This window comes from Cyclopterus lumpus, chromosome 9 (assembly GCF_009769545.1).
Source record: "Cyclopterus lumpus isolate fCycLum1 chromosome 9, fCycLum1.pri, whole genome shotgun sequence".
Classification (NCBI taxonomy): Eukaryota; Metazoa; Chordata; class Actinopteri; order Perciformes; family Cyclopteridae; genus Cyclopterus; species Cyclopterus lumpus.
Window position 1 is genome coordinate 22,266,330 of NC_046974.1, and position 13,463 is coordinate 22,279,792.

General features: G+C 44.1%; 1 protein-coding gene across 1 annotated transcript; it reads left to right on the forward strand.

Moving 5' to 3' along the window:
* Positions 1-1,158: 1,158 nt before the first annotated feature.
* Positions 1,159-2,953, forward strand: cldn5a (claudin 5a). Its single transcript, XM_034542620.1, has one exon. It carries the CDS (start codon positions 1,401-1,403, stop codon positions 2,046-2,048), a length of 648 nt encoding a protein of 215 aa, XP_034398511.1. The 5' UTR covers positions 1,159-1,400; the 3' UTR covers positions 2,049-2,953.
* Positions 2,954-13,463: the final 10,510 nt, after the last annotated feature.

Here is a 13,463-nt window from a genome sequence, read left to right on the forward strand (position 1 = left end):
GAGGAGTAGCCCACGTTATACATTTATTTGTCAGTCACACATTACTTTACAGATCAACATTTTGCATACGAAACCAATGATAAGGTTTCTTTTATTGTTATTATAGATTTTGAACGATATAGGCCAACACCATAGCTAGCTAGCCAATAGCAAATCAAGCATTTAGAATCAATTAAATGTGTTATATTAAAGTGAGTTGAAAAACAGTTTGAATGCAAATAGTTTTAATTTAAGCTAAGTATTTTGAAATTGTGATAGTGCCACTTATAGTAAAAAAAACGTCTCATTCTTCAAATCGTCTCATTACGTAAATCGTGTACTTCTTTCAATTTGCAGGCTCTGTGGATTTTATTCTGAAATTCAATTAGGTTGTATAGAAACATATATTGTTAACATAAAGGTCCTGACAAGTCCACTACATTTCAAGTTATTCTTTACTGTGGGTGCATAACACACACCCCGCCCAAAAAAGAAAATGTATAATAATGATTACAAAAACAGATATTCAATAACATGGTAGAAACACGTAATGCACAATAATCATATACGAACAATAAAAATAAAAAAATTGATTTCAAGAATCAAATAAAGACAATTTTGTATAATGTGATGGCAAATAGTTCCGATGAATTTGTCTCTCGGACATGTAGGGGAACAGAAAAGGATCGGGCTCTAAACACGCAGACAAAGCTGTAAAGTCTGCTTCATCTCAAAGTAAATAGTCATTTAAAATAAATATGACTAGTTCTTTTTTTTCTTCTTTCCTGTGTCATTTTTTAACAATTAAGAGCCTCTTACACAATTGGGTGTGAAATGACCATTATAAGCTACATGTTGACCGCAGACAAGTGGCATTAGCCTCCATGTCTGAAAAATCAATAACAAGTGCCGTGATTCACCCAACCACTGCATTTCAGCTGCTCCACAGCCTTAAAACACCCCCCGTGCGCCTTCGCCCCCTCTCCTGACCCCCTCCTCCTATTCATTGTAAATAACTGTTCAAACGCACAATGCGCTCTGGACCGCTTTATTCAGCCTCACAACTTCCCGGCGTTTGCATTGGTCCCCCGAGGATGCGGCGGCAGCTGATTGGATGAAAAGTTTCTCATCAAGTCTGTACAACACCACACCGCCCCCCACACCCCCAACCCCGCAGATATTCGTGGTCGGGTGCTACTGTGATTCCAGTTGTTTTCACATCGCCTCACCAACAAAGAGACCCGGAGCTGCTGTCTCTTACATCTCCAATGTGGTGAGTGATGCGCAACTAACGACCAAAGCTCCTTCACGTCGATAACTTAGAGATAAAGAGCACAACTATACCTTTGCACTCAAGAAGATACATTAGAGAGATAGTTTGAAAAGTTCCAGACGGACTTGACTTAACGCAAAGAGGGAAAATGGTGTCGGCCGGACTGGAGATCTTGGGACTGTCGCTGTGCGTACTCGGCTCGCTCCTGGTGATGGTTTCGTGTGGGCTGCCCATGTGGAAGGTGACGGCTTTCATCGAGGCCAACATCGTGGTGGCTCAGACGATCTGGGACGGCTTGTGGATGTCGTGCGTGGTGCAGAGCACAGGACAGATGCAGTGCAAGGTGCACGACTCCGTCCTCGCACTCAGCCACGACCTCCAGGCGGCCAGGGCGCTCACCATCATCTCCTCGGTGATGGGCGTCCTGGGGCTCATGGTGGTGATCGCGGGGGCGCAGTGCACCAACTGCATCCGCGCCGAGTACGTCAAAGCCCGGGTGGTGAACGCCGGAGGGGTCGTCTACATCGTCAGCGGTCTGTTTGTGCTGGTGCCTCTCTGCTGGATGGCCAACAGCATCATATCCGACTTCTACAACCCGCAGGTGCCCCCGTCCAAGAAGAGGGAGATCGGCGCCGCGCTCTACATCGGCTGGGCGGCCACGGCGCTGCTGCTGGTCGGGGGAGGGATGCTGTGCTGCTCCTGTCCCTCCAGCGGGAACTCCGGATACTCTGTAAAATACGCACCGACCAAGAGAGCCACGCCGAACGGGGAGTATGACAAGAGGAATTATGTGTAGCGTACGTGGCTCGCGGATGCGCGGTGCGTAAAAGTGACCTGTAGCTATTTGAAAAAAAAGACTCTTCTTTTTGATGGACTTAATCTTTGCACCTGCAGTTGTTTTTGTGTGCGTGTCTTTTTTAGTTGTTGAAATCTGAACTTTGAAAATCAATGGAGGCACACTGGCCCTTCAAAACGCACGGACCACAAACACGTTTTCTATCTACAGATGTTTTTTGTTAAAGACTATCGACTACAAGATAGACAACAAAAAGGAGTATCTTTGTTAGGTACCTGCTTTTGTATGTCGTTGAAATAATTCATGCTTTGACTTGTGTACCGCTGTAACTGCAACGCGTTTTTATTTTCTTAGAGGAGCTCTTGCCATCGAATATAAACACTTGTTTTGCCTTGATGTGCATTGTCAGCACAAACTTTACAGTAACCGAAAATGATTGCACTCCCACACATTCAAAGACCCATTTCCTCTAGTGGAACTATAGCGCCGACATGTTGAGCACTCCAACAATGTCTATAGCAGTAAAGAGCGAGGAGGAAAAGTGCGCACCAATAAATCTGGGCCAGGCTTTTTTTGTGTTGCTTCAGAACTTGATGACGGTGACTGTGAACATTTCTGCAGTCTATAATTGTGGAGCTGTAAACTGTGTGGGATCACATGTTATTGCAGTCCGCTATCCGGCTGCACTGAGCACCTGCGACGTTTCTTTGTGTGCTTGTGTTTTTTTTGTTTTGCAACACTGTCACTGCAGGAAGTTTCTTTTTCATAAATACTCCGAACAAACTTCTGGTTTTCTGTTTTTGTTTGTTGTCCTTTGATGTAACGATTCATCATTCGTGTATACGCGCAGATGCACGAATATTGCATAATGTGTCATTTTATTAAGATTAAACTGAATATATTGTCTGGAAATCGTCTAGTTTAAGTGTGTTCTTGAACCAAACATCTGACGGCTGAGTTGTGATAGTCCGCGGACGGCAGTGTGTAGAGCCCTCTGCGGCTGTGCGTAATGCGTGCCGTTCCCACCGTGGATCCATAAACCCCCACGGCGAGAGAAAGTATTTTGGTTCGCCATAGAAATCCAGATGACAATGCCCATTCAGTCAGAGTGGGGCTCCGCTGTTCAACTCACAATACTCCACAACCTCCCCCCCCCGCCCCCCACCCACAACCCTCCTCGTCCCGCAGTCAATGAAAGGCGTTCAAATCAGAGCTGTGGAGAAAGTTCCTGGAATCGTCTTCCCGCGAGTCACTCCATTCAGCCCTCATCGCAGCTTCCCCATCTCCCTCCACCAGGGCGGTGCCAGAATAGATGAGCTGGCTCCAGCACAAAAGATGACACGCCGTCACTTTGAAGCAATTAGTTCATCCACAGCTGCTTCATGGGCACCACGTTTACCCAAATACACTGAGCGGGGATTTACAATATTGAAATAAAAGCAGTTTACATGAACCATAGGAAGATATTTCAGTCCACAGTCCTCTGATTTAACACTGTGACTGGATTACAGCAGCTTATCCATACTTGTTCTGCTGGTCACTTAAGAATTTTAGCATGTCATATGCCCTCTTAAAAGAGGAAAATGTGGCCATGCAGAAAGTGATTACAGTCAGCAAAGACTTGTGCGCTTCACGACAAAACCTCCAAGGCAACCAATACCCAATCAATTTGATTCGCCTTCATTCCCAACAAATACTCACTTCTCATGTTACTGTTTTTTAGCTACACATATAACACAATAATGATGTAAAATGTGATGCAATAATGTCCAGAGTCTTCATCAGAGTCTTGGGATGGAGTTGGCTCAATGGTTATGGAGATGGATCTGTGGACACTGTTAAACTTGCTCGCACTTTCAGGTCTTCTCATGTGTTTTGGCCTAATAGGTAAAAAATAAAAGTTCCTTCCTGACCTTGGAAACAGTTTGACGAAACAATCACAATTCGAGTTCCTCTTACAAGCTTGTTGTAGTCGTGAAACTCAAACGAGCCAAACAAGCCAACAGATAATCGATGAATTTAGAAAACAATTGACAATTGACTCATTTATGTTAGATTGTGGTAACGAGTGAAACAACGACACAAGGTGACGACGTCATGAAGAATACTGTGTGTTAGTCCCGCAGTACAGTGGGCTATACAGTAGGCGTTCCCTCTTTGGACTCTGTATGGGTTTTTATACACAAAGACACTCTCTGGAAGGTCCAGTCTGGTCCGCCTCACTGAGATGTTTTTGTGGGATTGTTAGTTCCACTCCTCTAGTCACCACACAGAGGGGTGACGAAGCGCAGGGTGTGTGTGTGTGTGTGTGTGTGCGTGGGACGGGGGGGTAGGGCGGGGGCACCTTTAAAAAAAAGGGCCCTCATTCCAATGAGGAGAGAGGCAAATAGGGCCTGCGACGTCACTCAATGGGCGCTCGCCATGGTAACTAGCCAGAACCTGCAGTTGCCTGGTTACGGGAGCCTATAATGTGGTGGTATGGATGAGCCTAATAAAAGGCATTGCCAACAGACATTCCTGCAAGAATAGGCACACACACACACACACACACACACACACACACACACACACACACACTATATGCACAGCAGTCTAGAAGATGAACGGGGGATTTACTTGAAGCCCATAATGGTCACCGGGGGGGAAAAAGTGCTGTGACAGCAGAAACACATTTGTTTCAGTGTGTAAAATTGTTGCACGTTAGAAACACGAACATTTCCTTGGGAAAGCGTGAAGGAGAAATAAAAGTCGCTGATATCTCAGAAAGTATTCATAGAAATGGTGACGTGCCACTACCTCTACACTTGACCTCCCTGAACCCAGCGGAGCGAGGGAATCCAGGTTAAGGTCATGTCAGAAGGTTGCGGCGCTGAATTCAAACTTTGGCTGCAGCCGGTGAGCGTTGTGCACGTTTTTTGGGGAGGTTGGTCCGGGCCAGGGGGGGTCCTTTCTCATGACGTGAACTTTGAACTCTGAATCTGGCCTCAGGTCAGGTGGGTCAAAAGTCACTCCCCTCGACCGACCAGGCATGATCTCATCGAAGCAGAATCCCCAACATTTCATTGGGGGGTGGGGTGGGGGAGGTGTCCTGACCCTCAACCCCTCGAGCTCGTCACATCAGCAAAGAAGCGGCTACACGGTCTGCTTATGGAAAACTGGCCAATTTTTGGTTTGAATTGAATTGAATCACATAGATTCTTCAAAACAACCACCAAAGTAGCAGTGAGTCATTATAACGGAGACCGGATCATTGTCATTAATGACTGCAGGTGCATACAGTCCGCAGACGTCCCAGCTGGATAGAGCTTACTCACTGATGGTGAAGCCAAGAGTCAGCAGGTGGTTAAACATGGAGGACAACAAGTGGCTTTGTACACAGAGTTAAAGACCCCATGAGCCGTTTGTTTGAGAAACAATGTAAGAGGTAGGAGGTCGAGATCAGACAAACGTAAAAGAAGGAAAAAAAAACACCAGAATGTTTCTTTTCTCCTGCATGTCCGCAAAGTTTATGGCCCGGTGACTCACGGGTTTTTGTTGCGGCCCAGTAGCACGACCAGGCTTCCTGTGCAGCGGACAGCGGAACAGGAAATAGGAAGGAACATGGAGGGTGTGGAAGAGGAGGAGGGGTGGAGGGTGTGTGTGTGCGTCTGTGTGTGTGTGTGTGTGTGTGTGAACAGTGGTGGTTAAAGCACTTCTAAACACACACACACACACAGGAATTATGTATGTAACTTGGTCATGTGTCTTTTTCATCAAGGTTTTTATCATGTGAAAACCATGTATCTCCAATTGTGGTCATTTTTCCTCCCACATCACTTCAGTGTTCACTTAAAGGGCACATAGGATTATGACATATGATTCTCAGTCAAATTTTTCTGGACTGCCTGGATCAAAAAACATGTGATTCAGCAAGCCAATCAGATTAGTGTTACCCTCCTCACACTGAGGCTTATTAGAATATTCTGCCCCCCACCACCACCATCTGAGTATTTGCACACACAGCTTGAAAACTGCCTATGCACATATTTTTCTCGCAACCCATAAGAGCAGACTGGCCTTTTTTTCAATAGGTGGCCTTATAGAGAAACAGAGCGTTTAAGACGCAGGGAGAATACAGGTATTTAATTTAGCATTAAAGTTGTAAAACCCCAAAAGACAACCATGAACCTGAAATGAAATGAAATGAGCATGATGTGTCCCCTTTAATCCTTCGAAAAAAGACACCTCATGTTTTAAAGTGGATGGGTTCAAATGAATGATCATGCTACGTATCTGCCAGATGTAAAAAATAAGCAAGTGTTTGCTAACAAGTTCGTCATATCCATATGTCAACGTGCTTGTTTCCTCTACCCCCAAATGGCCTATGAAATCAGCTTTAGCTACCTTAAAGGTTGTATAAGCCGAATAGTAAGAAGTTCCTTTTTAACCTAAGGTCACTAATATTGCTACATCTGTAGGATCAAACCTGAGCAACCTAACATAACCTTATTATTTATAGAGAGATTCTGTAAAATGTTCATTCGCCCCGAAAAACGTCACAATAACCAAGTGTTGGTGCATAACGTGAGACGAGCCAACAACGGTTTTACAGCAACAGACAAGTGTTTTCTAAACAGAGTGATGAATAGAGTGCCGTGAAGGTTTTATCTCACAAGTACGAGAGCGAAGAAGTCAAAGATGGGGAGTCTCCACTCCTTTCATACCTGCCTGAGTGAGATCATGTTTCCATAGAGTACACCATCATCGGGATGCCATTTCTAATAGATACTCACACACACACACACACACACACACACAAACACACGCACACACACGCACGCACATGCACGCACACGCACGCACACGCACACACACGCACACACACACACACACGCACACACACATCCTTGAGGTAAGTTGGCCGAGACAAAGAGGTGAATGACAGCTCTCTGCTGAGATGAAGAGGAGGCCTGGCAGCATGAGGAATGTCTGGGTGGGATCAGGAGACATTTCTGATTTGGCATGGTTTGCCAGAAATGTATGGGATGCCAGTCAGGAAAAAACAAACCCCTCCTCTAACACCAGTGTTTACACACCAATCACAGCGGCACAGGTGGGGTGGCTTTTATCGTCAGTTATTTGGAGTCCCGTATTAACATAGGATGCGGCAATCAGTGGCTAAGCAGACGAACAGCCTGCCGAAAACACAAACACACACACAAACAGGATTTGGAGTTGTGCTAGGTGTATTGTTTCCACACTAATTGCATCTTGCGGGAAAACTCGTGCTTGTTCTTCTCAGAAGTCAACCCCTGAGATGTGGGAACAGTCACATGTGCAACAGAACAAGGTTTTTCTTTTTCCTCCTGTCTTTGTACATCTCTCCAGAATGAAAGTTGTAGTGCATGGCGTCCGCTGAAGGGGAGTCCAGTGTGAGTGAGAGTGAAAGAAAAGACACCCGGCTGCGGAGCAAAGCTGTTGTGTCTGCAGCCTGGCCTCCTTCCATCCCTGTGTCTGTGTAAACTTAAATTAAATTTGAGCCTTTCACCATATGTTCACAAAAAAGGTACCCACGAGTCCTCTTTATGGACACGCGCACTTTAGGACAAGCTCATGGATTTATATTTAAATGTTTCTTGGAATCGCAGAGATTGGACTCTTGTGGATACACTGAGTCTGATGATGTCCCCATAGTAGCCATTCAACTTGACATCACTGTATAAAATGACCTGTTGTGACCTCGACAATAATCACAGCCTCATGAAACTGTACAACCACAAACATCAGAGGATATATGGCTTCCCTCTGCACATCAACAATGAGGGGGTTTCTGAGCAGTTTCCAGAAAGGAAGTGCTCACCATCCAAATGGCGAAAATAATTATCATTTTTGATCAATTCTTGAGTGGTAAAACTTTTTTCTTAAATTTAGCACCAAAACAGATGGTCATCATAACGTTCATCATTTACTCTAATTAATTAATCGTTTGCAGATGTCTGACTAGAACGACGTCACACACATTGCTGAGCTGCATCTCAAATTAATTATCAGGTTCCCAGATTTCAGATGATGTCCATCGCTTATATGTGGTCCTGCTATCTCCCCTAACGATCCCCTCAATGTGGGTCTTCTCCAGTGTAGCGGATAGCCATAGAGATGACAGGCCTGGCATTTTCAAGAGTCTCGATCATGAGCTAGCAGAGCAGCGTAATCAAAAGTTAAATAAATGACATAAGTATGTATTTCATATGGAATTAATACGTATTGATATTGACCCCTTCACAGCAAATTTCAGTGGACTTGCAGCATGTCGGAATTAAGCCGATTCAGCCACATTTTTCCGGGCAATGGTAATATCTTTTGCATGAAAGCACTTTAAAACAATGGAAAGGAGGAGAGCGATTTGGGGCACAACACCCCAACTGGGAGAGGTCACGAAGGGTTAAAGGTCACAGGGGGTTAGGGATCATTAAGGGCCTCTGTGGGCCGACAGGCTGACATGACGCTCCCAGCAGCAGCAGGTCTGAAGTGGGGATGTTTTTACTGTTTCTGGCCTGTTGAGAGACATGTTAGTAGTTTAGCGTATATTGAGCGTGTGTGTGTGTGTGTGTGTGTGTGTGAGCATCCTCTCACAGCAGGATGGGGAGACAGTCAGCTGCAGGTCTTTGTCTCTGGCTGTCCGGTAAAACTAATCCCATCTGGAATCTGGGATTGTTAGAGACGCACGAGAGGAGTCGGAGGAAAACAATTGAGACTTGCTGGAGAAGGATGAGAGAGAAAAGGGAAGTCGTAACTCTTATTCCACAGGACATATTACAAAACTCCATCGAAGAGATAAACTGCATTGTACAGATTTATTACTCGCAGAGTGAAAATAGTTCAACTTCAGTGACAGTTGATTTCAGTAAAGGACCATGTGTCTTTGTCAAGTTGTAATGGCTGCAATGAGCAAACAGCTAAGCAAATTGTCACGCTATGTCTACATAAACCACACACTAGTAACACTAGTAATAACTCGGTTATTGTTGAATAAGCAGAGATTTTGAGTTCTAGTACAGGTATGTCAAAGATATGTTTTAGGTCATTTAGAAACAAAACTGCCATGTTAATTTTTTTCCGCAAAGTGATGTGGGAGCAGATTTTGACACTAGAGGGATGTTTTTACATTCATAATCTGCTGAGGTCATGTATGAAGTTGCATTTCAACTATAAAACAACGGTTGCCATATGAAGACTGCTGCAGCCTGTGTGAAAGCAACAGGTTTTCTGTTTGAGAGAAATGGTTGTGCACAAGTTGCACCGCAAAGTAGGAAAGGGTGCGAATATAAATATCAATAAATGTGGCCGGGGTTTAAAAAAAGATCAATATCTACGACAAGTGGCGTCTAGCTACTGTATGTATGTACAATATCAAAGCTCAGCATATGGTAAATATGGTAAAATACTGCAAAAATAATCATATAAGCCTCGTCAATCATATAGCTCCACTCTGCTATTTGAGTAGGAGGCCGCTTCAATAATGCCGCTCTGCACATCTACAGATCGGCTGTACGAGCCCGTGCCGGGGGGGGGGGGGTATGTTTCCCTCAGTGTGTGTGTGCGAGTGTGTGTGTGTGTGTGTGTTTTGGGCCTGTTGCATGCCACATTCCTCCAATGCAGAGCGGCGGAAAAGGCAGCGGCCCCCCCTTCACATGAGGTGCAAAGGGGGTGGGGAAGGGATGAGGGGGGAGATGGAGAGCAAGGTGAGTGATGGCTGAGGGGAGAAGGCTGAATGATGGGCTGAACAGGTGCATCTCCTCCCTGGAACACCGACCGACGCCACAACCGCCGGTGCTCACTGGCCAGGAGTCAGGTGATCAGCCTGGATCCCAACAGAGAGAAGACTTGGTCATAAACACATCGCGACACTGAGGAAAACTGAAACACCAGGTTCAAAGTTCACTCTCGACCTCAGAAACTACATTTGAGAAAAGAATATCTCGCCATAAAGTCCATTTAATATCTGATGCAAGCTTCTGATCACGTTACATGATCTTCATCACCATTTTCTTTTTCTGAACGCCCCAAACCGCCTGCTGAAAGGACCCTGTTCTCTACTGCAGGTCCATGAACTTTGAACCTCAGATCTTTAGCCAACCCTCAAAAGTGCTCCGGCAAAAAGAAAACAGCCGATAAAGCTCATATGATATGATGAAAATCTCCAGAACACAGTGACATCTTTTAAAGAGTTGATCCAGTTTGGCCTCCCTCCATCCAGTATGTGTCGGTTACTTAGCGCCGAGGCACTTCCTGTCCACTCTCAGAGAGAATCCCCTCCTCCGCAACCTCCTGCTCTCTGATTTCATGAAAATACCTGAACTGGCTCACAAGTGTTGAATCGAGCTTCTTATTTCAAATACATTTTTTTTAGAAGCGTTTGACGGACAGTTTTAATACACACCAAGTCACAGTTGTGTCGAGCATTTTTGATTTGTTGAACATGTTTTGTGTACAATATATTTTTGAAAGTTCTGAGTAATATATACAAAGGCATCTAGCTTACCAATTTGATTCATGTTATTTTTTGTATAACTTACTCACAGAGAGGTGACTTATACTAAAAACCTTTGTTTGCAAAAAGTGTCTATTTGTGCAAGTTTAGCGTGAATACATATTAACCATTGCCTTTGTGTGTTTGCATTATTGCAATCAGTTGCTTTAACTTTTCCAAATATAAATATCCCATAATGTAATGCCCACTTTCCTCACCGCTTTTATCAGCAGCGCACGGAGTAAGATCCTGAAAATAGTGGCCCCTATGTGTAGGATCGAGAATATTCTTTATTGAATCGTGAGTTAAGGAAGGATCGATACCCCCTAGTCATGAGGCCTCTCGGTATTAAACAAATATTAAGCCGGGCTTATACGCCCAAATCAGAGAAATCTGTAGCAGACTGCTGGAAATGTCAGAATTCAGAAGGCACATTACTCCATTCAATGCCATGCGATCCAAGTCTTCACCACACACAGACTGACCCACGTGTACATTTCCTAAAACAGGGGAAATACCAGGCCGGAATAATGCTGAATGTTTATCTTTCGTTATCCTACATCTTGTGTCTAAGACACAGAAGAGATAAAAGGGATTAACAGCAATCAGGTCTCTAAAAAGAAGCCGCCTCTCCGCCCTCGCTAATGATATAAATGTGTCTTCCTTTCTCACAAACAGTTCGGGGCATTCATTCACCGGGATAACATCGTGCTGCTGCGACTGTAAACAGCGCCAAAAATGTGGTTGGGTTAAGGCCCAAAAACAAATTGGTGAAGGTTAGCAAAAGATTGTTATCATGATTAAAAAGAACTGGTAGGAAACAGGAAATGAAACCGATATCATGACTCTCTTGTACCAATAACAATATAAAAGGAGATGTTTCTTCTCTCCTGCACCCCAAAACATGAATGTCAACACAACAGGCTCCAATGAGCAGGTGGGCTGTCATGGAAACACTGCCAATCTTATAAATGTGTGGACAAATCTCTGCTTTCTTTACTCGCCTTATGTGCATTTTAATCCGTTTTTCAACACATATTGTTCTGTTATGGACGTAAATAGTTCTCAAGCGGTTGACTCGGAGGAAGCAGCCGGACACACGCATTCATACACAATTAAGTGATGATGATGGTGAGGCACACAAACTCAACGTTCACTGCCGCTGTCAGGGCTTTCCCCTGAAACACCCTCCGCTCTGTGGGTCGCGATCACATCCTGATCCAGGAGGAATAAGGATCTTAATCACCCCTCAGAGAGCGAGAGAGAGAGAGTGAGAGAGAGAGGGAGAGCTAAGGCTCCACCTTTCCAGTCACTCTGGCAAATTCACCAGCGGGAGGCCTCGGCCCAACTTCCTCCGACGTGCACGGGGGGCCCGCGGTCTTCACCTTTGCCCCACATGAGCGTGCTGAGCTCAGGAGAAGTTAAGTCCAGCTAAAATACTTTCACTGGGAGTCTCTCTCTCTCTCTCTCTCTCTCTCTCTCCCAGAAGAAAAGGCCATAATGGGTTTAGGTCGCTCTCCCTTGCTGCCAGGTCAATTATGACTAATAGATGAGGTCCTTTTTGTGGTTCTTAACACAGCCCAGTGGGACCATAAAAATGAGAACTAAAAATAAATCGTGTTTGTAATTGTGGAACACTTTCAGTCTTGAGGAAATTCTTATTTGGTTGAATTGTTTCACACGCAACTAAAAATCAGGAGGCTTTTTTTTTTTTTAAAGGTTAAGGATTATTGGGTTTAATACATTCTTCAGTATGATAAAGTATCAAGTAGGTATCAAGTAGGTAAGTGTTGGATGCCAATTTGGGTCAATATTATTTATTTTTTTGCCACTTTTTATTATGTTCATTTAAATATATTAACATTAAACATAAATATCAGTTAGATTTGTCAGACAATAATAAAGTACAGAAAAACTAAACAGAAACACGACAACAAAGAAACCCAAAAAAATCAAAACAGCAGACAAACAAACCAAACAGAAACAAAGCAACAACAACAAAATTACACTCACCCACATACCCCTTTAATTATCTTTTACATGTAAATTTGTGTACTCACATACCCTGGATTTATTCCTGCCTTTTCTTGATAACCCAAATTCCGTCCACGAGTACTTGACCACTCTAATTTGTTATAAAGGCCATTCGATTTTTCCATGCTTGGTCAGTATGGCTTGAACTGTTCTTTACCCTGGCAATCATATTTTCAAATGCAACCGTCTCCGTCATGAGTTTGAGCCAGTCTGTGAGCGTGGGCATATGTGGGCTCTTCCAGTTCCGCAGGATAAGCCTCGCTGCCACCATGAAACCTGTTAGTGATATTCTGATCTCTTCCTCGGTGAGGCCTGATGGCCTTATCGATGTGTCCCCTAATACACACAGCTGTGGGGATTCTGGTAAAGGCCGTTTGAGCCACCCTAACATTTCCAGTACAACCTTCCAAAAAGGAATTTCCAACATTTATTATCCTGCATCAAGCCCATTTTATACAGTTTCAGCAGTGTAAAATAATATCTATGTACAATTTTGTAGTGAGTAAACTTATCTGTGTTCTCACATCTACTTATACAATGATTAATGCAATTGATGAAGTTTACTGATTTTTCATTGATTCTGCGGTTTTAAAATCGGTATTCGGAGTGAAGCACTTGGGAGTTAGTGCAACTGTGCGTCTAAATGTTGAGGAAACATGCTTTTAAATGTTATTCTTGTATCTCCGTTAGCCCGTTACACACCAGGTCATCTTTTCCTGACGGGCAGGAGATACGGTCACCTCGCAGTTCCTTCTTACAAAACGATGTGAGTTTCAACTAAAGTTTTGCTCTTTCAGCTCTGTAGGATGTGATTTGGAGTATTTGACATTTTAACTTCCGTCTAAAATCTCACTCTGCAAGCCTCCAACCTG

What these genes read in the sequence shown, in the direction of transcription:
- cldn5a (XM_034542620.1), top strand. Translation starts at nt 1,401, where the DNA reads ATGGTGTCGGCCGGACTGGAGATCTTGGGACTGTCGCTGTGCGTACTC.